This window comes from Entelurus aequoreus, linkage group LG26 (assembly GCF_033978785.1).
Source record: "Entelurus aequoreus isolate RoL-2023_Sb linkage group LG26, RoL_Eaeq_v1.1, whole genome shotgun sequence".
NCBI classification, from domain to species: domain Eukaryota; kingdom Metazoa; phylum Chordata; class Actinopteri; order Syngnathiformes; family Syngnathidae; genus Entelurus; species Entelurus aequoreus.
In genome coordinates this window covers 23,444,215-23,470,370 of record NC_084756.1, presented here as the reverse complement: position 1 = coordinate 23,470,370, position 26,156 = coordinate 23,444,215, and the positions used below count along the sequence as shown (strand labels likewise).

Here is a 26,156-nt window from a genome sequence, read left to right as displayed (position 1 = left end):
GAAAATACGGTATACATATATACATATATATATATATATATATATATATATATATATATATATATATATATATATATATATATATATATATATATGTATATGTGTATATGTGTATATGTATATATATATATACATGTCATGACCAAAGGTCATGACATCGCTGAGGGAGACCAAGTACTCTTGTCAAACAAATGTGAAAGGGCACGCAAGAAGTTGTCGGACAAATGGGAGGCTGTACCGTATGTGGTTGTCTCAAGAGACCCAAGGTGTCATACCTACCGGATAAGGAACACTTGCAGTGGTCATGAAAGGGTTGTCCATCGCAACCGCCTCCTGTGTGTCAACTTTCTTCCACTTAATTTGGAGAATGAAGAGTATGTTGAATCATCATTCACTGAATCATCTGAGTCAAGTCATGATGAGACACAAAGTCGGGTTTCGGATGTGGTGACGAGAGATGTCACAGAAGACAGAACAGCCAGTTGGATTCTGGACAGTGCTTCTGCCAATTCGCCATCAGAATGTCTGGATGCTGATGAGGAGCTTGAAGACCCAGATCTGGATGAAAGTGCCAGCCAGAGGCCAAGGAGTGTGTCAAATGTGGTTGATAGGACAGGCCATAGCGACGACCCCCCAAGCACAGCAATCAGTGTTGTCTCCTGTATAAGAACGAGGGTGGGTAGGCTGGTGAAACCTGTAGATAGGCTAATTCAGAACATGACCCAGAAGAAAATATCTGTTTGAGTTACAAACCTCTGTAAACCATCAAGTACCATAAGATAGTTGTTTAATCCGATGTTTGGGTTGAACATGTATTACAGTAGCAGTGATAAATATTAGGTACTCCTTGTCTTGTCAAAGGTATATTTTTTTATTACCTTTGTAGAGTAATGTGTAAGGTGGTGTAAAAGGCACCTCTTTTTGCAAGTGTACCCAGGAGGGTTGCGCAGCCCTCCTTGGTCATTTTCTCAGTAATGTGAGTAACTAATAAGTTGCATAACGTGAATGTATTGGAGTACTCTGCTAAGTCTTGAAGTATTTTGGTGAAGTTCAGAGGGGAGTATGTAGCCGAGCTAAATTTTATTTTATTTTATTTTAATTTTGTTCAATTATTCACATCATTTTTTGTTGTGAACTTCCCCAAAAGTGTTTCTCAATGTAAATAGGTTCCACTCTATTATTTTCCGTTACATACCTTTTTGTTTCCCTGGGGGGTGATTTGGCGTCGCACCTTTGTGACCAGCTTCAGTGAGCACTGACGCTCGGAGCTGGTAAGTCATGTTTATGTCTCTCTCCTTTTGTTTTTTTTATAAACTTTTTGGTTGTCGTTTTTAAAAGTGTTTTGTGGGAATGCACACTGTTTTGTGACTTGTTGGTGTGCATGTGTGTTGAATTCCCGAATGGCTGTTGAATTGTTGAAAAAAAAAAAAAACTTTTGTATGCTAAAGGATGTGTGGATTAGCTTGGTTAGCTTACTGCTAGCTGCAGTTGTTGTGGGGTCTCCTGTCTCATGAGTTTGTGCACGGGTCAGGGGCTTTGCTGTGTGTCTGTGTGGACATCTTGTGTGCCGCTGTAGCATTTATATGAGTGTGTATTTTTTTCTTTATTCTTTAGTGGAGAGAGAGTCCGTTTGCCGTGGACTGTGTGTGACGCCCTGTTTTTGTTTTTTCCAAAAAAAAGGTATGTCTGTTATGAGTTTTTTTGGCTTAGTTTATTGTATAAAAAATATAAAAAGAATTGATGTGGGTGGGAAAGATGAGGTGTATTGCTGCACATTTAAGGATCCTTTTTCTTAATATATATTGTTATTTGCTGAAGTATATATTTTATATACTGTGTTTTATTTAATTAATTTATTTGAGACTATTATGCTTTTTTTTTACCTTTATTATTATTATTTCCATTTCCACATTTAAACATGTATAATTGAATTGAGTGAGCACTGACGCTCGGAGCTGTGGAGAGAGAGTCCGTTTGCCGTGGACTGTGTGTGACGCCCTGTTTTTGTTTTTTCCAAAAAAAAGGTGAATAAATCCCCGTGATTCAACTCCGGTGTGTGTGCCTCACTAAGAAAATACACAACGCAGAACGCTGACTGTTACACATACATATATACATATACATACATATACATATACATATATATACACACACATATATATATATACATATACATACATATACACACACATACACACACACACACACACACACACATATACACACATACACACATATATATACTGTGTATATATATATATATATATATATATATATATATATATATATATATATACTGTATATATATATATATATATATATATATATATATATATATATACTGTATATATATATATATATATATATATATATATATATATATATATATATATATATATATATATATATATATATATATATATATATATATATATATACCAATGTGTGTGTGTGTGTGTGTGTGTGTGTGTGTGTGTGTGTGTGTGTGTGTGTACAGTATATATACACTGTATAGTGTATTCAAAGTGTGCCTTTTTTTTTTTTTTACAAAAATAGGGACTTTTATAACTAAACAAAGATATCCCATAACTTCAACTTGATTTAGACTCCATCAGTCCTAACTCAGTCTTTGTTTAACTACAAGCCCACGCCTGGCTATCTACTAGCGTGTAAATTTGGCGTCACGAATGGATTTGCAAAAAACACGCTGAAATGGCTGTTATTTATTTTATCCATTTTCCAATTGTGTACAAAATCGGAAATTGGAATAACGATGTGTTGTCCGTTTTTTCATTTGTAATTTTTTCAAAATTCATTGAGACGTCAAGTTTACCCGGAAGTAGATATCTGTAGATGTGGGCTTGAAAGTAAACAAGCAGAGAAGAACACAGGAAGTCTAATGGAGTCTAAATCAAGTTGAAGTTATGTGATGTTTTTGTTTTAACCTCGCCAAACATCGATCCGGTACATTTTTTTGTTTTGTTGTTATTTACCAGCAAACCCAAGTCCACAGGTATCCACTTATGGGTAAACTTGATGTCTCAAATGGATTTGCAAAAAACAAGTTCAAATGTCTGTTATCTGTTTTGCCATTTTTTACAATTGTACCCAAAATCTGAGATACAATAAAATACAATTCGTTGTCTGTTTTTCATTTTGGGTCTGGAAACAAATATTGAAAAACAGAGTTGTTATTTTTTACTGTTGGTTTTATTTTGAAAAACTAATGAACGGAAGCTGCACAGACCTACACAGACCAAATGATCATGGTTCAATATGCTTTTATGTAGAAAAGCAGGATGCAACATCACACTGTTTTTTTCCTACGAGCCAGTCCGTGATCTTGTCTTTAAATAGAAACTTTTGCTTCTGGTGTCGGAATATCAGAAATATCAAAATATGAGTTTCAGCTGACTGATGATTTTCATTGTTGGTTTCTGTCAGAATAATTGTATCTAAGTTATCACAAAACTTTGTGTTGCCATGAGTTCTTGGCGAGAAGACAAAAGCTGTCTTTGATCCCACCAAGAAGACTTGTACAACTCCACTGTGTAGGATGGGAAGCAACATGAAAGTGTTCTGTTTCTTTCATGTATTGCAATCCACAGAAATAATTTGTCTTGACCTGAGAACTACAAAGCGGAGAGGAAGCAGGACCAGACTCCCCTCCAGGCAACCTTTTCTTTGAACTGTTTTACGACCTTTTCTTTGAACTGTTTGTAATCAAAGGCGATGGCTGTTTACGACCCCCCTCCCTTAGAAACAGCTGTTGCCATGTAATCAGGGAAAGTACAAATAAAAGAAGAGGCGTACAATTTTTCGTCAGAGCGTGATGGAGACTGTGCAAGAGTACAGCCCAGACGTTTCTCCTCAATTGAGCAAAATTTTGTGTTTAATTCCTTGCTTCTTGTCTTGTTTAATAGATGTCATCAGTGTTTGAACCTGACAGTTTCATTTTCGTAAAAAAATATAAATGTAACCCTTTTTCTAGATGTAGTTATTGCGCTTTGACACCGAAAAAGAAGAACGCTTTGATTTTTAATGTTATTCTTTGTGTTTCGAAATAATATAGAAATAAACCAATTATTTTTGTTTTTAAAATTCCTGTTAATGAAAAAACAATTCAATGACCAAAACATATACCCTTACCGTTACAGTCCACTCACATCAGCAATCGTACAAAAAAAGCGTTGTGTCTGTATTTTCACGACATTATCAGCAAACCCGAATAGTGTGAACACATGTCAAAAATAGAGTCTTATGGCAGCGCTCTCCACAAACATGGAGTTTTGTGTTGCCTCCGCCAGTCTGCTTTCTTTTGCAGTACCGCCATTCTGGGATGGAGCCACTGGTTCACACACCTGCCGGCTGTTGTTAAGGTCTTTCTTCCAGCCTACCTCTGTGCCAGATTATTGTCCATGCTACGCTGACCTATTGCCATTGTCTAATACTCCCGCCTGAGGTGGGTAGTGACGCGCTGCATTTGCTCCGTTACATTTAATTACATAACTTTTTGGATAAATTGTACTTGCTGGAAAAGAAATGGGACAAGGCGCGGTAAATAAAACCCTGATTGTATTTCAAGATAACAGAAGGTAATTATACTATTTGTCTTAATTTTTCTCAAGCTGCTCCTGCTTCACACTTGAAGCGAAATGCAGGTGGAACACGCTTCAACAAACTTTGACCACAAATATTTGAAATTTGCGGACTTTGAAAAACACGAAGAGATTACCTAACAATATTATGTATAAAACAATCGGCAATGTCGTACTTGTACATGATGTTCCAGATCTTGAGCCCATCATCCCTGTAGTAGTAGTTGGGGACGTCCTGCATGTCGCGCTCAGTGATGTCATCTGGGATACAAAGGGAAGTGTAGGTGATGGCGGACAGCGATCTCGCCAGGATCCTGTTTAAAGCAACTCCGCCGGAAGCTGCAAACTGAGACCAATACGTGAATGGAAACCGTAAAGGATCTTTATGATTGTGAAAGTTAACTTTTTTTCATACCAAGGTGAAGACTCCGGTGGGGCCGATCAGCGTATCTCGAGCTAGTTCGTTGATATGCAGGGTGTAGCGAGTGTGGGGTATGAGGAGCTAAAGGGCAGGGATGGAGGGAAAGAAGGATTAAAAAGTACTCAAAGACAAAACCCCACACTGGCAAAGCTCCTTACCTTGTAGAGGGGATGCACCATAGGTAGGTTGCGCAGCAACGACACTGCAAAGACCTCGGCCAGCAGGTGCGTGCGCAGCAAGTGCGTGTTGAGCTGATACTCTGAGAAGTCGGCGCTTCTCACAAATATCCTTGCCGTCAGCCAGTCATGGGTGGAGTCAGTGGGGAGGAAGATGGGGTTGTCTTCACCTGGGGTCTGCTTCAGCTGTGGGAGTCGTGATCCAATTAGTGATCTACATTCTAACTCAAGGGAAAGGGAAGTTCTAAACTCAAGTTCATAGTATGCAATAACAATAAAAGCCTATTCCATTGTATTCTAAAACACTAGCATAAATGTTAGCATACTACGTTAGCATGCTAACATGGGAACAGTAAGCATACTTGCAGGATGGCATCAAGTATCAAAATCTATGATTTTTAGGTTCAATCGTTTACAATTTGCTAAATTGCTATTAAACACATAGTGCCAAGAACGTTCTATAATTTTCCCAAACCATGCCATGTATATAATTGTATTTATTTACAAGTAAAATAACTCACATTATTTTAACAAAACATGTTTTATTTGCAAAAGTTTTCATTATATATTGTCCTGTGTTCTCATAATCACAATCAACAAACTAGAGGTGAATTCCTAAAAAATATTAAAAGATACATTTCAAGTCACAACTATATGTATCAGCGATACCAGCCTTAGATTTACCGAATCAATACCAAAATCCACAGTATCAGCCACATCTACTTTAAACAGCAAGCTATTTAATAAAAAGCTGACTATTGCTTCAAAACACCATGAAAATCCCTTCACTGCAGTATTTTTGAAATGTTTTAAGTAAGTCTTTGAGATCCCACAACAGGGTATTGCTTGTATTCCGACACGTGACTTCTTCCCGGAAGTGAAAACCAGTGGTGGTCAACCTAGCTAAGACGGTTGTTGTACAGCAAGCAGCGCGCAAACTATCTGAGTACAAAAGAGGCCTAAATCTTCCTGTAAAAAGCAGATAAGAGCAAAAAATCTAACTTTACAATGGAATAGATCCCTATACTTTCTAAAAAATTTGTCGATGAAAGGATTATACGTCGGTCGCATTCTCAGACATTTCAAACTATTGTGCTCCAGACATCATTCTACACGACAAAACAGATGGAAACTTGGAAAAACATGGAGGTCTACGACTTCTTTGTGTGTGGCTGGGTCAATGATATTGGTATCAAGACTCTCTCGGGCAACGTGTTTGCTCAGGTAAGGTTGCATTTTATGATTTAACTTCGCAGTCTACAGCCATGTTTGTTGCTGTTGCACGCACCGTCTACGAGTGTGCATGATTTCCCCCGTCTTTATGTGTATGTACTGAAAGATTCATGTATGATTGCTGCCTTTGGTAAAAGCTTCAAACTATTTTAGGATTTGCTCACATGTGCTTTCTTTGATTTCGACTCGCTGAGGTGGTGCTTTTGGAAACACTCGTAGCAAACATGTGTTTAAGAAATACAAATCATATCAGGATAACATTTATATGGGAAATAATAACTGTTAAAAGTATTTCAAACAAACCTTTAAACAAGTGATCACTGCAAATTCATGCATTTTTCTACTCTACTCCCTTGGACTGGTGCGAGAGTGGCATGCTTTTCTCGTCGTTGTTTCGTAAAATCTTCCACTCTTCCGCCCTTTTTGATTACCTCTCAAAGAACTCCGAAGAATTGTTTATCCTTTTCGCGATTGGAACGATTCGTACACCTGAAAACAACACTAGCATTGGGCATTTTTTCTTCGAGAAAGGCTAAATGGCGCCCAGTACCCATTGAGAACAGAGCTAGCTTGACCACCACACATATTTAATGGGCGGGACGTGAGCCGGACATCAAGTCAGTAAAATCCAAGCTATTGGATACACGTTGTCCAAAACTCTATGGGCTTGATGCCAGAATTGAGTCAGAACACGCGTGTGTCTTTAACTTTAATGCTAGTGAGTTATGTTTGTGTGTTTCTGAAAAACACTGTTGTGCATTTTTGACATAAAACACTCTAACTCTGTGCTTCTCCAGTGTAAAAGAGGCCATGTATCACATACGACAAATAACTATGGAGTGGGACAGGAGGAAAAGATGTTAGCAACACTAGAATAGCTATGTAAGCTACAATGCTAACATTACACTCACAATTCAACACCAAAAATATGCCAGGATTAAGCTATTCGCTGAATAAAAGTGACAGCTGCCATGTCTGCATAAGACAGACGGATATTTGGCAAAGATCCAGCCTTTATTTTAAGATGTGTAGCAAAGCCTGATTTTTTGGGGGGGAGGCGTAGTGTGTATACATTGTGGCAATGACAAGCAGTATCATTTTCATGAGGAATGACTACGATTGGCCTATCATCCGCCTTCATGCAAGTAAAAAAATGGCAACCAAAAAATAGTAGCAACAGGTAACATGCAAACACCAAAGCAGGGCAGTAAAATATGTCTCATATTTTTTTTAACACCACTGTTTACTAATGTCACCTGAATGGCGATAGGCATCAGCTTGTCATTTGGTCTCTTGTGAAACAGAACCAGGGGCGCCGTTAAGTACTGCTGCTCTCCAACGACTGTGTTTGCTGGCATTCCGTCCAGGTTCTTGTAGTCGCACAGGTAAATGTTGCCTTGCTGTTTGAGGGGAAACAAATCTGGATGTCTATCTTGTCGAGTTGAATGACAAAGTAGTTGGATCATGGCGTCAAGCTACTGTGGAGCTCATGTGAAACGAGCGAATACCTTCAACTCATTAGACAGGTCTGAGCCCGCAGGCATGCAAACCATGTCATTGGTCACGGGGAAATTCGGCGGCAGAGTTTTGCAACGTCGGATCAGGATGGGATTGATGCCGTTTAGATATTGGTATCCAAAGAAGTCATCCTCCTTCCAGTGTTCCTGGACATAATCTGAGAAAAGCACATACTTTTTACTTGTTGTCAGTCAATTATTGTCAGGCTTTGCTGGATTTATCTCATAAACTCTGACACAACAATTACAAGTTGAATGAAGTCTTTGACAAAATGGAACATACTCTAGGCAGAAGTGGGTAGAGTAGCCAAATGTTTTACCGTTATTTTAGTGTCATATATCTCAATTAAAAGTAAAAAGTAGTTATCCAAATATTTACTTGTGTAAAAGTAAGTATTCTGAGCCCTACTCTCCTATGTGCTTAGGTGAAAAAAGGTGCGCAGCATTCTACCTCAACTTACCCCAGCTTAAAGTCTGTCACTATGTGTCTTCATCCAAGATGCGCACTTTCGGTGGAGGAAGCCTTAAATATTGGCATTCCCTGTCAAATATGGCTTTCCAATTGTTCTCTCTTCTTTAATTCTTATGCGCCTCTGAGGCTGGAATAAGTCCAGCGCCCCGGAAGGTGAAACATTATTTTGCTCTTGAAATTTTAATGCAGCTCGACAGCACACATATGATAAAATAAGCTTCCAAAAAAATATCAAATCTATTTTGATCGTTTCAATTGAGACACCCTAGACACATCAATTGAAATTAGGACCATAATGCCACACTGTATTAACTATCAAAAATCAAAATACACATCGTTGTCTAATGTGTCCGACCACAGCGGAAGGGGAGAGCATGTATATCAGCCATGTTTGAACATTTTTGTACTAACGGATATTCAATGTATCTGGACAGTAGTCATGTGGCAATTTAATAGAAAATAAGTCTATAATGTATTGCTATCAATTGATTTGATTAATTCCTTTACGGTCAATATTAAACTGTCATGCTCCCCATACATAAAAAACACACGCACAGCTGTCAAGCCCATCTGACGTGTCGCAGCTTCACAAACATTTGTACTAAACAGAACTCTTAACACAATCACAAATACCATCAGTTTGGTTATAATAGCAATTGAAACAAAGTTTCATCTACGGATCATAATTCACATCTAGCCAGGAAGAAGACACTGTTGTAGCGTGCATACACACACTACATCACCATTACAACACACGTTCACTTGACAAGCACGGCCTGGATTGATACACTTTTTCCAAAATCAAATTGTCTTATTTTTGGTGGATTTTAGTGACGCTCACAAGCAGGGACGGTTACAGAATTTTTTTCTCTCCAGAGGCTAAAGGGTAGGCTTGACCGATACGTAGGGGTGTTGAGAAAATAATCGATTTTCTTGACTTCAGTTCTCATTTTTTCAACAAAAGCAGTAATGATACACAGAACAAGTGTCTTCGATATAAAAGCAGTTTGATCTGAATTTGACCAAAGAATATTCAACAACTGAGTCAAGTCTTACACAGGTGACGATGGCAAAAATGTGTAACATGCAAAGGTAACAAATACAGCAGGATGAATGGCGGTCGCTGTTTTGTTATGCTAAGACAGCGTCTGCGCTAAAGGTATGGCTGGCAACTCTAGCTGCATTGGACGGCTGAGCTAGGTTTGAATGTTTTTTTACTTGACTAAATAAAAAATACTTAAAATATACAAAAAAGGCTGGGGGGATTTGACTGGGACCATACAGATTTCTGACGGGATTATATCCCCTTCAGCCCCAGTGTAGCGCTGCCCCTGTTCATAAGTGTTGTGAAAACTCCATATTATTTTCACCCAATCAGAAAAAAGGCATCACGGCAGAGTTCGCTTTATTAGTAATGAATGAGTCCGGCTTCATTCGAGACTTACAGTAAGCACTTTTGCCTCACTTAAGCAGCGTGAGTGAGCGTGTCCATAGGCTGGAGCTCCAGCGGCAGAAAGATGTTGGATCCTTGGCTACTTTGGAGCCAGTTCCTGCATCTTACTGCCTCCTCTGAGGAAACATGACTGCTACGGTTTTCTGTTAGTTGTTAATCTTTGCTAGGAGTGAGTCTGGTGGCTTTACCCAGGTTCTCCTCTTGATTTTTTGCTAATCGAAAATGTTTTGCCTTACGAATCTTTCTATTTTTCCAGACCCCTTAGTTTTCCCCTTTTTTTGTCTCCTTCTGGCCAAGACATCTGTAAAGAACCTTAAATCATTTTGTGTCTTTACTCACTTTAAAGACTTGTTGACTGCTATTACGCCTCTTCCCTGCATCTTGGGTCCAACTCAAACCTGAGCATGAGAATGGTATTTGTAGCACAACCGTAGGTGAAGTGTGTATTTGTGTGCGTGTGAGACAGAGACCCTACTACAGTATGTACTACAAAAGATGCACACTTTACAGTCACTTCCCAGCATACATGTCCGATAAAACTGACTTTGAAACAACGTTGTAAAGTGGTTGTATTTGTAAATTGAGACAACGTTGGTGGAGGGATTTGACTGGGACCATACAGATTTCTGACGGGATTATATCCCCCTCAGTCCCAGTGTAGCGCTGCCCCTCATCACTCCCATGTACAAACCCCGTTTCCATATGAGTTGGGAAATTGTGTTAGATGTAAATATAACAAACACATATACACATACTGTACATATACATTCACTGTACAAACATACATATACACATACTGTACATATACACTCACTGTACAAACACATATACACATACTGTACATATACACTACCGTTCAAAAGTTTGGGGTCACCCAAACAATTTTGTGGAATAGCCTTCATTTCTAAGAACAGGAATAGACTGTCGAGTTTCAGATGAAAGTTCTCTTTTTCTGGCCATTTTGAGCGTTTAATTGACCCCACAAATGTGATGCTCCAGAAACTCAATCTGCTCAAAGGAAGGTCAGTTTTGTAGCTTCTGTAACAAGCTAAACTGTTTTCAGATGTGTGAACATGATTGCAAAAGGGTTTTATAATCATCAATTAGCCTTCTGAGCCAATGAGCAAACACATTGTACCATTAGAACACTGGAGTGATAGTTGCTGGAAATGGGCCTCTATACACCTATGTAGATATTGCACCAAAAACCAGACATTTGCAGCTAGAATAGTCATTTACCACATTAGCAATGTATAGAGTGTATTTCTTTAAAGTTAAGACTAGTTTAAAGTTATCTTCATTGAAAAGTACAGTGCTTTTCCTTCAAAAATAAGGACATTTCAATGTGACCCCAAACTTCTGAACGGTAGTGTATATTAATGTTGTTGTCCTAGGGTAAACTGGGTATAACACATGGCACACTGACAAAGCTTAACCTATTATTACTATAACAATCTACAAGGTTAATGTAGGTTGCTTCTCTTTCTTCCCCTCCATTTTTCTGCATTCTTTCATATCTCAAGTTATCATTACGTATATGTATTGTTGCATTTGAACAACTGTATTGTTGATAATAAAGGTAAAGTATTGGTATTGTTCATTATCAATAGCGCTATTTCTATTGGTATTTGTATTGCTCCATTTGTAGTGTAATAATGCTCATTGTCATTTCTGTATTTTTTTTCGCTAACTGCTTTTTTGCTATTACTTTTACCATCATATTTGTACATGTCGTATTTGCTGATGTTGCTTTATTGTTGTGTTTGCTGTTGTTGTTTTTGTCTCTCTGTCTAATCCCCCTCTTGTCCCCACAATTCCCCCCTCTGTCTTCCTTTTTTTCTCTTTCTATCCCCTCCTGCTCCTGCTCCGGCTGCACCAAATGATAATATAAATACATTTAATAAAGTCAAATACAAATGAGGCAACAAGAGAAATATCCTACACTTCTCTTTTGTAAAGTCAATCTGAACAGCCGATATGGGCTTCTACATCTACTATATGATTTGCCTGAGAAGCTGGACAGGACAAAAAAAAAAAAAGGATGCAAAAATATCACCCATTTTAAAAATTATTCTGTTCATGAATACATCATTTTTCATTTTCATTTATTTATTTATTTCAGGCAATGACAAAAACGTACAAGTTGACAAAACATAATAATATAAATTAATATAGTGCATTATTGTCCAGTTTTGCCTGAAAGGGAGTGGGAAGAAGATAACTTATTTAATCCCACCCCCAGTTCTCCATTCAGTGATTATTCACATGAGTTTCACTCTCACTTTGTTCAAGGATTATAATACAGATGTTGTATCATAGTGGCATTACCACAGGTAACAATAATTATTACACTGTAACAATCATTTGTATCAACAATGTAGGAATAATGAATATACCAACAATGGTAATAGACATCATAGCAATAATGGTAATAGACAACATAGCAATAATGGTAAGGAAACATTGAGCACATGTTACACTTTGAGACAGAGTACAGCAGCAGGTCAAATTAAAGACCCTCATCTCTATATTTGAACCAGACCCCATGTTTGTATAATAGTTTAAATCGATTGATAGTTTGGCATTGCTTGTGTTGTAAGTCCAGTTTGTTCCATAGTTTTACTCCGCATACAGACACACCAAAACGTTTACGAGTGGTTTGAGCTCTCGGCAATAAGAAATATCCAAAGCCTCTCAAGTTATGAGCTTGCACTCGTCTTATAAAAAAACGTTGTAGATTAGGTGGCAATAATTAGTTTAAAGCTTTATATAAGATTAATAATGTATTATATTTAACAAGGTCATCAAATTTGAGCAACTTTGATTGCATAAACAGATTATGAGTATGTTCTAAATAACCAACGTTGTGAATGATCCGCACTGCTCTTTTCTGTAATATGATCAGAGGATGAATTGTGTTGTGGTAAGTATTCCCCCATACTTCAACACAGTATGTAAGGTATGGGAGTACCAAGGTGCAGTATAGAGTACGGAGTGCATTTTCATTGAGGTATAGTTTTGCTTTGTTTATAATTGAGAGGCTTTTGGAGATTTTTGTTTTAATGTGTCTGACATGAGGTTTCCATGATAGTTTACTATCAATTATTACTCCCAAAAATGTATTCTCATTTACGATTTCAATTTGGGTTCCATCAATACTTATTTTCTGTTCAGACGTTATGTTGCGATTTCCAAACATTACTATCTTAGTTTTATTTATATTCAAAGATAATTTATTTGTGTCCATCCATTTTTTTTTACTATGTTTAGTTCTGTGTTTACTGTATTTATGAGCTCATTATAGTCATCACTACTGTAGAATAAATTTGTGTCGTCTGCAAAAAATATAAATTTCAGTATTTTGGATGTATTAAACATATCATTAATATATACATTAAACAGTTTTGGCCCCAACACGGACCCTTGGGGGACACCACAAGCAATGCCAAGAGTATCAGATAAAAATTGACACATTTTAACAAACTGTACCCTCTCTGTTAAAAAACTTTTTAACCAGTCACCAGCCAGCCCCCTAATTCCATATCTTCCCATTTTATCTAGTAGAATTGAATGATTAATGGTATCAAATGCTTTCTTTAGGTCAATAAAAATACCAACTGCATATCTTTTATGCTCCAGTGCATTAGTAATTTCCTCAATAGCTTCAGTTATTGCCATTGAAGTTGTTCTTTTGGACCTAAAGCCATACTGACCGTCATTGATTATATGATGCTTCTCAAGAAAAGATTCAAGTCGAGAGTTAAATAGTTTCTCTAAGATTTTTGAGAACTGAGGCAAAAGAGAGATTGGTCTGTAATTGGTGAAACCGTGTTTGCTGTCACTTTTGAAGAGCGGAGTTGCCTTAGCGATTTCCATTTGACTTGGAAAGCAGCCAGTCTGGAATGATAAATTACATATATAAGTTAATGGTTTTACAATATTCAGGATAACCTTTTGAACCAATATCATGTTGATATCATGGCAGTCAGTGGAGCACTTACTTTTACACTTCCGCACAATGTTTGTCACTTCCTGCTCATTTGTAGCTGAGAGGAAGAATGACGAAGAATTCTGTTCAATAGTTGATTTTGTAACTCCATTGTCTGGGATATCAACAGCCAATTTAGGACCAACATTTACAAAAAAACTATTGAACTTATTCACTACATTACTCATATTATAATCTTCACCGTTTTCATCAATAAAGTAATCAGGATATGTCAACTTGGAATATCCTTGTTTTATTAGACTATTCAAAACATCCCAAGTTCCTTTTATATTATTTTTGTTTTCATATAGTTTTTTTTGATAATATAACCGTTTGCTTGTTCTTATAATATCAGTTAATTTATTTTTGTACTTCTTGTATCGTTGTTCGACTTCTTTTGTTTTTATTTTGATGAAAAGTTTGTAGAGATTGTTTTTATTTTTACAGGCATTAATTATCCCTTTTGTGATCCAAGGGCTATTTTTTTTTTCCTTTTATAAAATATTCTTTTACGGGGCAATGTTTATTATGCAGGGAAGTAAAGATGTCTAAAAAATTACAATAAGCACTGTCCACATTAGGTTCTCTGTATACTGAAGTCCAATCCTGAACTGCTAAACTATTGTTTAGGGCACAGATTGTTTCCTCAGTTGTTATTCGTTTAGAGATTTTTGCCATAGTGTCTTTGGTTTTCTTGAGATGACAGTCATATAAAGTAAAAACAGGTAAATGGTCAGTGATGTCACATATAAATAGGCCACTGGTGACTTGATTTCCCATAATGTTTGTAAAAATGTTGTCAATGATTGTGGCACTATGTGTTGTTATTCTGCTTGGTTTGGTTATGGTTGGCTATAGAGACAAGCTGTACATTGTGTCAATGAAGTCATCAACATGTTTTTGCTTGGTTGAGTTTAACAAATCAATGTTAAAATCACCACAGATAAATATGTTTTTTTGGTTCACAGAGGAAAATAGTTTACCCATCCACTCATTGAAAGTTTCTATGCTTGAACCAGGTGCCCGGTATACACAGCTCATGAAGATATTTGTCTTTTTGTCATTTAGGATTTCCACTGTTAAACATTCAAATAATCCATCGACTGCTATGGTCATGTTTGTTAAAACTTTAAATGTAACAGATTTATGAATGTACAATGCGACCCCTCCTCCTATTTTATTTATTCTGTTTATGTATGTTAATTCATATTCATTCAGACTAAAATCAATACCTTTATCATTGTTGAACTAGGTTTCAGTGATTGTAACAATGGTAAATGGATGACTAAATTATTTCAAGTAATCCTTGATAGCCTCAAAGTTAGTGTACATGCTTCGACTATTGAAATGTATTATAGATAGACTATCTTCTGATTTTACACTGTTTTCATATTGTTCGCGGGTAAAATAATTACAGTTTTTAACAATCGCAGAGAAAAAATTATTATCAGGGTCTATGTCCATATCAGTCTCTGTTGTGGTGTGCTCTTGATACTCACACATGTCCAGTTCTTTTTGTTGATGTTGGAGGATCTTCTGTAACATGTCCATATTAATACTTGGTGTGGTCTGTGTTCTTGGTGTGGGTAGCATTGAGATGATGTAAAAGTCACAAGCTACATTGATACCAAGTACTGCATCAATGTCAATACTTATCAAGATCTTCTATTTTCCTTATCACCAAGATTTTTGCTTCCTCCGGCGTCCCATTTAGTTTGATGAAGATCTTACAGTTCGTTACCCAGGTTTGTTGAATCTTGCTTTGCCTTTTAAGTTGTCGTGCGACCCTTGCGATGTCAGCATTTTTCTTGGTCAAGTGTTCATTGATGAAAACATCTGTTCCTTTGAGTTTGCGTCCTTGCCTTAATAGTGCGATCTTCTTCTTTCTGCTTGCGAATCTCATGATGACAGCGGGTGGTCTCTGGTTCCTCATGGGCAGTGGGTGACAAGCCTCGATGTGCTCCAGGTCCATCTCAATCCCCCTGCTTTGGAGATAGGAGGCCACCTGCTGCTCCACCGACTGTGCCTCCTGCACGCTGGGCTCCCCGCTGTCCGCGGCCACCGCACGCGCCTAATTGCGTGGCTTGATCTTGATCCCGGTGATGACCACATCATTCATGCGGGAGTATTGCTCCAGCTCGTCCACTCGCTGCTCCAGGTCCACAATGCGCCAGTCTTTTTCCACGTTCTGGAGGCGTAGTTGTTTCACCTCCTCCAGCAGGCCCAAAAGCTGCTCCTGGTGCTCCCTCACCGCAGTCACATCGCCGCACAGGGAAAGGAGTGTGAGCCTCATCTCTTCGAACTCCTCCGATGTGGGGCTTTTCCTCGGTGCAGGCATCACGGTCTATCTGCCGACTCATCCAGCAACAGAAGGAAAAATCCACCTCCGTATCTCAGGCCGGTAATGCTAGCCGGCTCCGGTGTGCTAGCTCGCAGCACCGATCGACACAAAGCTACAAAGTGTCACGGCACAGTGACACAGCGAAGCCAAAAAAGCACAAAAAGTACAAAAAAGTACAAAAAGTTGTACTAGCTTTGCACAAGGTAATTGCCAAACTCGACAGCCCCACTTCGAAAACAGCCAGACGCGCGCAAACTCCAAACGTCTTCACGACAGGCGCATGTACGTCTGTGCGAGTGTAACAGGAGCCAATCAACTTTAAGAATAGTGCTGGCGATGCAGTGAGACTGCCCAGCTCAGTAGTCAGCACGCTGACCTGTCACACCAGGGTTCGCGCCCCGCTTGAAGCAGTAGGAAAAATCAACGCAATCAAGAAAGACAGTACACAATCGCTACACAATGCTGAACCGTCTGTGATTGAACACCAATTCCACCGACAAAATCGGGGGCCCCTAAATGGGTGAGGCCCCCGGGCTTCAGCTAATGTGAGCCCGTACATTAATGCGGTTTTGTGTGTAGGACGAGTGCGATCGTGTGACTGTCAGGGTCTGTATCAAGTCCTTATGTTTAATTGGTGAAACAGAGTGATGTGATTGTGCCCGCTGGAAGATGTCTCTCTAACAAGCCAAAATAAAACGTATTGGCAATATGATGAGTTAAATAATTGTAGCGATCGGAATTAAATCCAATGTAACGGAGTAAAAGTAGTGTTTCTTCTGTACAAATATTTGTTCAGAAGAAACACTACTAAGAGTAAAAAAGTATGTGTATTGTTTTTTGCTACGGCTGAGGCCTCAAGCCAGATCATCATTGTAAATGAGAAGCTGTTCACAATTGATCTTTTCTGGCAAAATAAAGGTAAAACGAATAAAATATATATGTCTCTTCCAGACGAAGTTAAACCCAGCCCCCCGATACCTGATAAGGCTGTGTCTTTTTTGTAGAACACTTGATTGATATCGTCGAGATTCTCCCAACTGTCGTGGTTTTCTGGCAGGCCCTTTAGCTTCAGCTCTGCTAACCTGGAAAACACAAACACCTGCTGAATGATGACACGCTAACAACCAATCTGTACAGTGTTTACTTATGTGTGAAGATGCAATTTATCCAAAACGAGACTGAGGACAGAAAGAAGGTCTTGCAGCAAAGTGAAGGACGTGGTGCAGCTAGCATTAGCATGTTTTATTTTGGTCCTTTACTAGTCTTGTAAATCTGCCCCACCCATGAACAACCAGCATAGATATCGTACATTACATATCTTACCCAATGGCTGCCGTGAAGGCAAACTGTGTAGTTTTGGTGAAGGAGAACTGGACCTCATCCGGCAGGGTAAGGGGACCATCTGCCTTAATGCTGTATGGCAGGCCTGGGTGATACATGTCCCAGCTGTTGGGGAGAGGGCATGAAGGTTAATTTAGCCGTCTGTAGTACGTTTATAAATGTAAAAAATAAAATTAATTCTCACCTATAGTCTTTACTCCGCTGGCTCAGCTCCTGCTCCCGTGCGTACTGACCAAGAGGGTTGTTTTCTTCAAAGATCCTCAGAGCTTTCAAAAGAAAAACACATTATTAAAGTGAACCTATTGGAACTTTCCTCTTTTCTGGCTAGTAAACGTTGTTACAATTTTGGATACTTGTGTTAAACAATTTTCCAACGTGTCATATCATCATCATTTTGGCATGAGCTTCCACAGATTTTTGGTTGGGCTGGTCGAGGGTTTCAATCACAATCCAAAGGGAATGCCTCCACTATGCAGGTTTTCTTTATTGTTTTTTTTTTTTACCTTGAAATAATGTAACTGATTTTTTGGCGTTTAAATTTTATGAACTGAATTTTATTACAAACCCCATTTCCATATGAGTTGGGAAATTGTGTTGGATGTAAATATAAACGGAATACAAAGATTTGCAAATCCTTTTCAACCCATATTCAATTGAATGCACTACAGAGACAAGATATTTGATGTTCAAACTTATAAACTTTTTTTTTTTTTTTTTGCAAATAATAATTAACATAGAATTTCATGGCTGCAACACGTGCCAAAGTAGTTGGGAAAGGGCATGTTCACCACTGTGTTACATGGCCGTTCCTTTTAACAACACCCAGTAAACGTTTGGGAACTGAGGAGACACATTTTTTAAGCTTTTCAGGTGGAATTCTTTCCCATTCTTGCTTGATGTACAGCTTAACCCTTGTGTGGTGTTCATATTGTTGTTACTCAGCCAGTGTTTGTGGGTCTGATGGACCCGTTGCATTTTGTGGCTTTTAATGCCTCACAATCAAACACTTTTATGTTAAAATACTGAACAGATGTTTACCTTATCCCAAAAAACATCTGTAATGAAGTGCTTCGAGAGGTTGGTAAAGGAATATATTGTCTCCAGACTTCCCCCCACATTCGACCCATACTAGTTTGCTTATCGCCCTAAGTGCTCCACAGAGGACGCCATGTCCTCTGCACTCCACCTGAGCTTAGAACATCTGGAAGGAAAGGACACACACGTGCGGATGTGGTTTCTGGACTTCAGCTCGGCATTCAACACCATCATCTCGCAGCACTTGGTGAGCAAACTGGCCCCCCTTGGATTCAGTACCCCCCTATGCAACTGGCTGCTTGACTTCCTCACAGACAGACCCCAATCTGTGAGAGTGGGCAACAACACCTCCAGTGCCATCTCCCTGAGCACCGGCTCCCCCCAGGGCTGCGTCCTGAGTCCGCTGCTGTTCACGCTGATGACCCATGACTGCTGCGCCAGGTCCACTACCAACCACATTGTGAAGTATGCGGACGACACAACAGTAGTGGGCCTCATCCGTGACAACAACGACATGGACTACAGGGAGGAGGTGAAACATCTGGTTGACTGGTGCAGAACCAACAACATGGTCCTGAACATCGACAAGACCAAGGAGATCATCGTCGACTTCAGGAAGCACCACATTCTACAGAGGCACTATAGAGAGCCTACTGACCAACAGCATCTCTGTCTGGACTGGAGCCTGCAGTGCCTCAGACTGGAAGTCTCGGCAGAGAGTGGTGAGGACGGTGGAAAAGATCACCAGCACTCCTCTTCCTCCTATCCAGGAGTTTGCAAAAAGCCGCTGACTGACCAGGGCTCAGAAAATCTGCAGAGACTCCTCCCAACCCCACCAAGGACTGTTTTCACTGCTGGACTCTAGAAAGAGGTTCCGCAGCCTCCGTAGCAGAACCTTTAGGTTCTGCAACAGCTTCTTCCCTCAGGCCGTAAGACTCTTGAACGCATCATAATAATCCCCTCAATTCCCCCCAAAAATGGATTAACTCACTGGAATATAAAGACAATATAACATACATCCATAAACCTGGATGCATATGCAAAAGTGCAATATATTTATCTGTACAGTAATCTATTTATTTATATCTGCACCTTATTGCTTTTTCATCCTGCACTACCATGAGCTAATGCAACACAATTGCGTTCTTATCTGTACTGCAAAGTTCAAATTTGAATGACAATAAAAAGTAAGTGTAAGTCTAAGTCTAAGACCCACAAACGCTGGCTGAGTAACAGCAATATGAACGTTGCATGGAAATTTCTCTGCCAGTTTCTGCATCCCACAGGGATTCTTATTTTGTGTTTCTGCACCTGCGGTTCCCACACAAGATTGCAACATCGTTTGTCAACACTGCCTGCGCTCATTTTCTCGCACTTCTGACCGTCTGATGTTCTGTGTACCTACACTCTGTCCTCCTCCTGTCTAGGCCTGCTGTGTGTGTGTGTGTGTGTGTGTGTGTGTGTGTGTGTGTGTGTGTGTGTGTGTGTGTGTGTGTGTGAGTGTGTGTTTGTGGGTGCGTGCGTGTGGTACACAGAACATCAATTTCCACACTTCTATTAGCCCCGGGTCCAGTGGACCCGAACATCTTATATGTAATAGAAATGTATAGAGGGGATGTATGGTGTGTGTTCATTAAATATGTATTCTGATATATGTTCTTCACAGAAAATGAGCCAAAGCCAGTGAGCCTCAGTTTAAAAATTAAATAATTGTATCATTTTTCTTTTAATAAAAATCGAAAACGGGTCCCACACACCCGAACACCACACAAGGGTTAAGTTGTTCAACAGTCTGGGTGTCTCCGTTGTGGTATTTTAGGCTTCATAATGCGCCACACATTTTCAATGGGAGACAGGTCTGGACTACAGGCAGGCCAGTCTAGTACCCGCACTCTTTTACTATGAAGCCACGTTGATGTAACACGTGGCTTGGCATTGTCTTGCTGAAATAAGCAGGGGCGTCCATGGTAACGTTGCTTGAATGGCAACATATGTTGCTCCAAAACCTGTATGTACCTTTTCAGCATTAATGGCTTTTCAACTTTGCGCCTATAACAATCCGGATGGTTCTTTTCCTCTTTGGTCCGGAGGACACGACGTCCACAGTTTCAAAAAATAATTTGAAATGTGGACTCGTCAGACCGCAGAACACTTTTCCACTTTGTATCAGTCCATCTTAGATGAGCTCAGGCCCAGCGAAGCAGACGGCGTTTCTGGGTGTTGTTGATAAACGGTTTTCACCTTGCATAGGAGAGTTTTAACTTGCACTTACAGATGTAGCGACCAACTGTAGTTACTGACAGTGGGTTTCTGAAGTCTTCCTGAGCCCATGTGGTGATATCCTTTACACACTTATGTCGCTTGTTGATGCAGTACAGCCTGAGGGATCGAAGGTCACGGGCTTAGCTGCTTACGTGCAGTGATTTCTCCAGATTCTCTGAACCCTTTGATGATATTACGGACCGTAGATGGTGAAATACCTAAATTCTTTGCAATACTGTTCAACAATTTGCTCACGCATTTGTTGACAAAGTGGTGACCCTCGCCCCATCCTTGTTTGTGAATGACTGAGCATTTCATGGAAGCTGCTTTTATACCCAATCATGGCACCCACCTGTTCCCAATTTGCCTGTTCACCTGTGGGATGTTCCAAATAAGTGTTTGATGAGCATTCCTCAACTTTATCAGTATTTATTGCCACCTTTCCCAACTTCTTTGTCACGTGTTGCTGGCATCAAATTCTAAAGTTAATGATTATTTGCAACAAAAAAAATGTTTATCAGTTTGAACATCAAATATGTTGTCTTTGTAGCATATTCAACTGAATATGGGTTGAAAATGATTTGCAAATCATTGTATTCCGTTTATATTTACATCTAACACAATTTCCCAACTCATATGGAAACGGGGTTTGTATAATGGTGTACACATTTAGACTCTTAGTAGTTAGTGGAGGAGTTCAAGTACCTTGGAGTCTTGTTCACGAGTGATGGAAGAGTGGATCGTAAGATCGACAGGCGGATCGGTGCGGCGTCTTCAGTAATGCAAACGCTGTATCGATACGTTGTGAAGAAGGAACTGAGCCGGAAGGCAAAGCTCTCAATTTAACGGTCGAGCTACGTTCCCATCCTCAGCTATGGTCATGAGCTTTGGGTTATGACCGAAAGGACAAGATCACGGGTACAAGCGGCCGAAATCAGTTTCCTCCGCCGGGTGGCGGGGCTCTCTCTGAAACTAGGTCATCCGGGAGGAGCTCAGAGGAAAGCCGCTGCTCCTCCACATCGAGAGGAGCCAGATGAGGTGGTTTGGGAGGTGTTTAGGGCACGTCCGACCGGTAGGAGGCCACGGGGAAGACCCAGGACATGTTGGGAAGACTATGTCTCCCGGTGGCCTGGGAACGCCTCGGGATCCCCCGGGAGGAGCTGGACGAAGTGGCTGGGGAGAGGGAAGTCTGGGCTTCCCTGCTCAGGCTGCTGCCCCCGCGACCCGGCCTCGGATAAGCGGAAGAAGATGGATGGATGGGCTATTAGTTAGAGATTATTCACATTTGGAGGGTAGAGGGAATGTACTAGCTCAGTTTGCAACCGCTGTAAAAAAAAACAAGAATAAGACATAGTCTATGATGCGTGCATGGACCGACCGTGTCTTCCGGTTCAATCGTGTGGCGACAGGGTACCGCAGCCAAACTAGGGAATCTTCGACTATATGAAGGTATCAGTCTTGCATTGACATTAATATACAAGACCAAAAATAATGGAAGGATGTTAGACAAGCACACAAAGCAACGCACCTTTTCCCTCTCTGTAGCGGTGAGTCTCAGTGTCACTGATCCAGCAGTAGACGGGGAAAGTGTAAACGTCGCCCTCGGGTGATTTGATTTCCACCTTGTCAGGGAACCAAGCGTCACTAAGGACCATGAAATTTTTTTGTTTTTCCAGTTCTATCAGAAGTAGCTGTCCTAGAGAGTTTTCGCAGGTCACAGTATAAGTAGACACCTAAAAGGCAAACAAAATGACAGGAGACGGCAATAAGAACAGATGCACTCAAATGCATCATGAAATTATAGGAAACTGAGTTCTGTCTGATGTGGTGTTGAAATATTGCAATGTGTATTATAATGTAGAACATATACATTTTACATTGCACTGTGAGCAAGGTTTTTGTTAACAGGAGGAACAGTACTGTCATTTTTGGTCAAGGCAAAACTCTTTATTTGGATCAGCATCAAAAGTGCATTGCATCATACAATACAATGAGGGGTGTGTCTGGTGAAATAAGGTTACCTTACCTCATTCACCAGACCCTCTTAGAACGAACCATAATAACAAACACATAATTTACTGTAACATATGTCTGAGAGTGTGCTGTGTACCGTGTGCACTGTATGCCAGGTTTGCGTTGACAGGAGCGACTTTAGACTATTGTCATATTTTAATCAAGGCAAAATGACTTATTTGGGTCAGTGCATTGCATCATACTGTTGGGTGTGTCTGAATAAATTATGTTATTTTACCTCACCAGACATCAGTGATGGGCAATAATAAGCTACATGGAGCTAAGCTTTGTAGCTTACCTACCTTTTCCAGTAGCTTGGTGGTAGCTTAGCTACTTTTTTAACGAGTAGTTCAGTGGAGTTTTACAAGGCTATATATATATATATATATTTGTTAATATTACTTCTTTAGTTTTTTACTTTTGCGATCGGATATTTAGAAGCTTTTTGTTTTTTGATGTTTATTTTATTGCCTGCAGTGTGTGAGTGTATGTTTCTGTGTGTGTGGATGAGAGATTGTTTATGTGTTTGCTTGAATGGTCCAGTTGTTGTGTGCATGTTTGTATTGTGTGTCTGTGGCCCACAGTCCTTGACCAGATGCCCTCTTCTCTTGTTCATGTTTCATGAACAGAGGAATGATTTATCTGACCATGATCACACACCCTCTTCTTCTTTTCATGTTTCTGAAATAACTCTATATGCATAGTTCTGATAGTGAATTTTCCTCTGAAATAGAGGAGAATGAAGACTTGATAAACTCTCACAATTTGGAATCGATCAGTTTCTCAGACCACATCAACTACAAATCACAAAGATTTATGAGCGAAATGGAACCAAATAGAAATGCTCCTCAAAATACCAAAAATGATTGTTTATATTATACTGACGTCACATTTGATAAAACATTTATGCAAGATAATAACATATCTCTAGAGTCTATACTCTCATTTTAATCATATCCAGGACTATTTGAATCAATTCAAATCTCCATTTAATATTATAGGTGTTTCAGAGACATGGATGAATGAGAATACAAGTAATGAGTTTGAATTAAATGGGTATGAAATGTTTTGCACAACCTTAAAATTGGAGAGGAGGAGGTGTGGCTCTGTATGTGGACAAAAATATCAGCTGTAGTATTGTCAATGATATGTGTTTAGCTGTTGACGAACTCTTCGAATGCGTCACTGTGGAATGATCATTTTCAAATAGGAAACACATTATTGTAAGCTGCGTTTATAGGACACCAGGATCCGACTTGAAAATATTTAATGAATGGAAGGAAAAATTATTTAAGAGAAACAAAAAATATATAGTATGTGGTGACTTTAATATCAACCTTTTGAATCCTAATAAACACAAACACACAGCAGAATTTATTGACACCATGTTCTCCATGGGCTTATTCCCACTGATCACACAACCCACGAGAATCACAACACACAGCACCACACTTATTGACAACATATTTTGTAACATTGTAGATCAGACTGTAACTGGAGGCTTGTTAGTCTACAATATTAACTGCAAAACATCCAAACCTGTAAATAGTGACTAATATCGAAGAGCCACAACAGAACGATCATTAACAGCACTTAAAAATGATTTAGCGAAACAAAACTGGGATTCTGTTTTTCAAACGTCAGATATAAATGCACCTTATAATTTATTTCAAGACATTTTTTTCTCACTTTATGATACACACTGCCCCATCAAAAAATGCACTATAACTAACTCCACAAAAGCTCCATGGATACCCAAAGGGCTTGCGAACGCTTGCAAAAAGAAAAATTATTTATATAGGACTTTTTTTAGGCATCAAACCATAGAAACAGAACAAAAGTACAAAACATATAAAAATAAATTAACCAGCATATTAAGAGCAAGCAGAAAAGAATACACCACCAAACTATTAATCCAAAAGAAAAATGATATAAAGGGAATTTGGAAGGTATTAAATACAATTATTGGGCATGGTTCAAACAGTCCTTGTTATCCGGAGTTTTTTGTTGAGAACAACCAAATCATAAGTGACAAGAAGATGATTGCTGACGGCTTCAATATGTTTTTTGTTAATATTGGGTCTGAGCTGGCAAAAAAAATCCCAATTAATGATGAACAGCCCATGGAATTTATTGAAAAAAATCCTTATTCGATGTTCCTTACTCCGACTGTCGAAAAGGAAGTATTACAGATTATTCAGAAAAGCAAGAACAAAACATCACGTGACATTTATGACCTCGACATGAGGACGGTCCGGAACGTAGCGGAAGAAATCATCAAACCATTCACACACATCTGCAATTTATCTTTTCAACTTGGACAATTTCCTTCACAAATGAAACTCTCAAAAGTCATCCCCATCTTCAAATCTGGAGACAAACACCACTTCACAAATTACCGTCCCGTCTCCCTTCTGCCACAGTTGTCAAAAATATTGGAAAAATTATTTGATAATAGACTTCTTGGCTTCATTGAAAAGCACACATTATTATCTGATTGTCAATATGGGTTCCGACAAAATAGGTCAACTTCATTAGCTTTAAGTGATTTAATAGAGAACATTACTAATGGTATCGAGAAGAACAAATTTGTTATAGGAATTTTTATTGACCAGCAAAAGGCTTTCGATACCATTGACAGCCTGATTTTGGTAAATAAACTGGAAAACTATGGCATAAGGGAGTGGCAGGGAAATGGCTGAAGAGCTACTTGAATGAGACAGCAGATTGTTCAGATCGACCAACATCAATCTACACTCATGAACATAACCTGTGGAGTCCCCCAGGGGTTGATACTGGGACCCACACTATTTATAATGTATATAAACGAAATATGTAAAGTATCAACACTGCTGAAGTTCATCCTCTTTGCTGACGATACAACCATTACATGTGCAGGTGATGACATGAAGCAACTTCTGGCCTCTGTAACCGAGGAGATGATAAAGTTAAAAACTTGGTTTAATACCAACTAATTGTCTCTGAATTTAAAGAAGACCAAAATCATGCTCTTTAGAAATCGCAAAAGTAATATACCCATCAGGATTGTTATTGATGATACACCAATAGAATATGTTCAACAAAATTCATTCTTAGGAGTGGTAATAGAGGAAAATACCTCATGGAAGCCTCATATAAATTACCTGAGGACAAAAGTTGCTAAATGTGTTGGAATGATGAGGAGATCATGTCATTTATTTAACACCAATGCTCTGCTGTTATTGTATCATTCATTTATTATGTCGTATTTAAACTATTGTGTTGAAGTCTGGGGAAATTGTTATAAATCCCATCTACAGCCTTTAG

The 26,156-nt window shown here is 39.1% G+C and overlaps 1 protein-coding gene across 1 annotated transcript; it reads right to left on the bottom strand.

The window, feature by feature from the left end:
* Nucleotides 1–460: 460 nt before the first annotated feature.
* On the bottom strand, nt 461–23,100 carry LOC133643134 (arachidonate 12-lipoxygenase, 12R-type-like). Its single transcript, XM_062037543.1, has 12 exons — nt 23,089–23,100; nt 22,366–22,570; nt 17,725–17,806; nt 17,523–17,645; nt 17,178–17,281; nt 7,937–8,103; nt 7,685–7,828; nt 5,178–5,381; nt 5,014–5,100; nt 4,775–4,944; nt 642–694; nt 461–558 (listed from the first exon to the last, which is right to left on the bottom strand). Exons 1-12 carry the CDS (start codon nt 23,098–23,100, stop codon nt 461–463), a joined length of 1,449 nt encoding a protein of 482 aa, XP_061893527.1.
* Between the last annotated feature and the right edge of the window lie 3,056 nt (nt 23,101–26,156).

Bases quoted from the DNA above. Each gene is read 5' to 3' on its own strand.
- LOC133643134 (XM_062037543.1), bottom strand. The intron at 17,646-17,724 runs GTGAGAATTAAT...TCTCCCCAACAG, and splicing joins CAGCGGAGTAAAGACTATAG to CTGGGACATGTATCACCCAG. The intron at 5,101-5,177 runs GTAAGGAGCTTT...CCTGCCCTTTAG, and splicing joins TGGTGCATCCCCTCTACAAG to CTCCTCATACCCCACACTCG.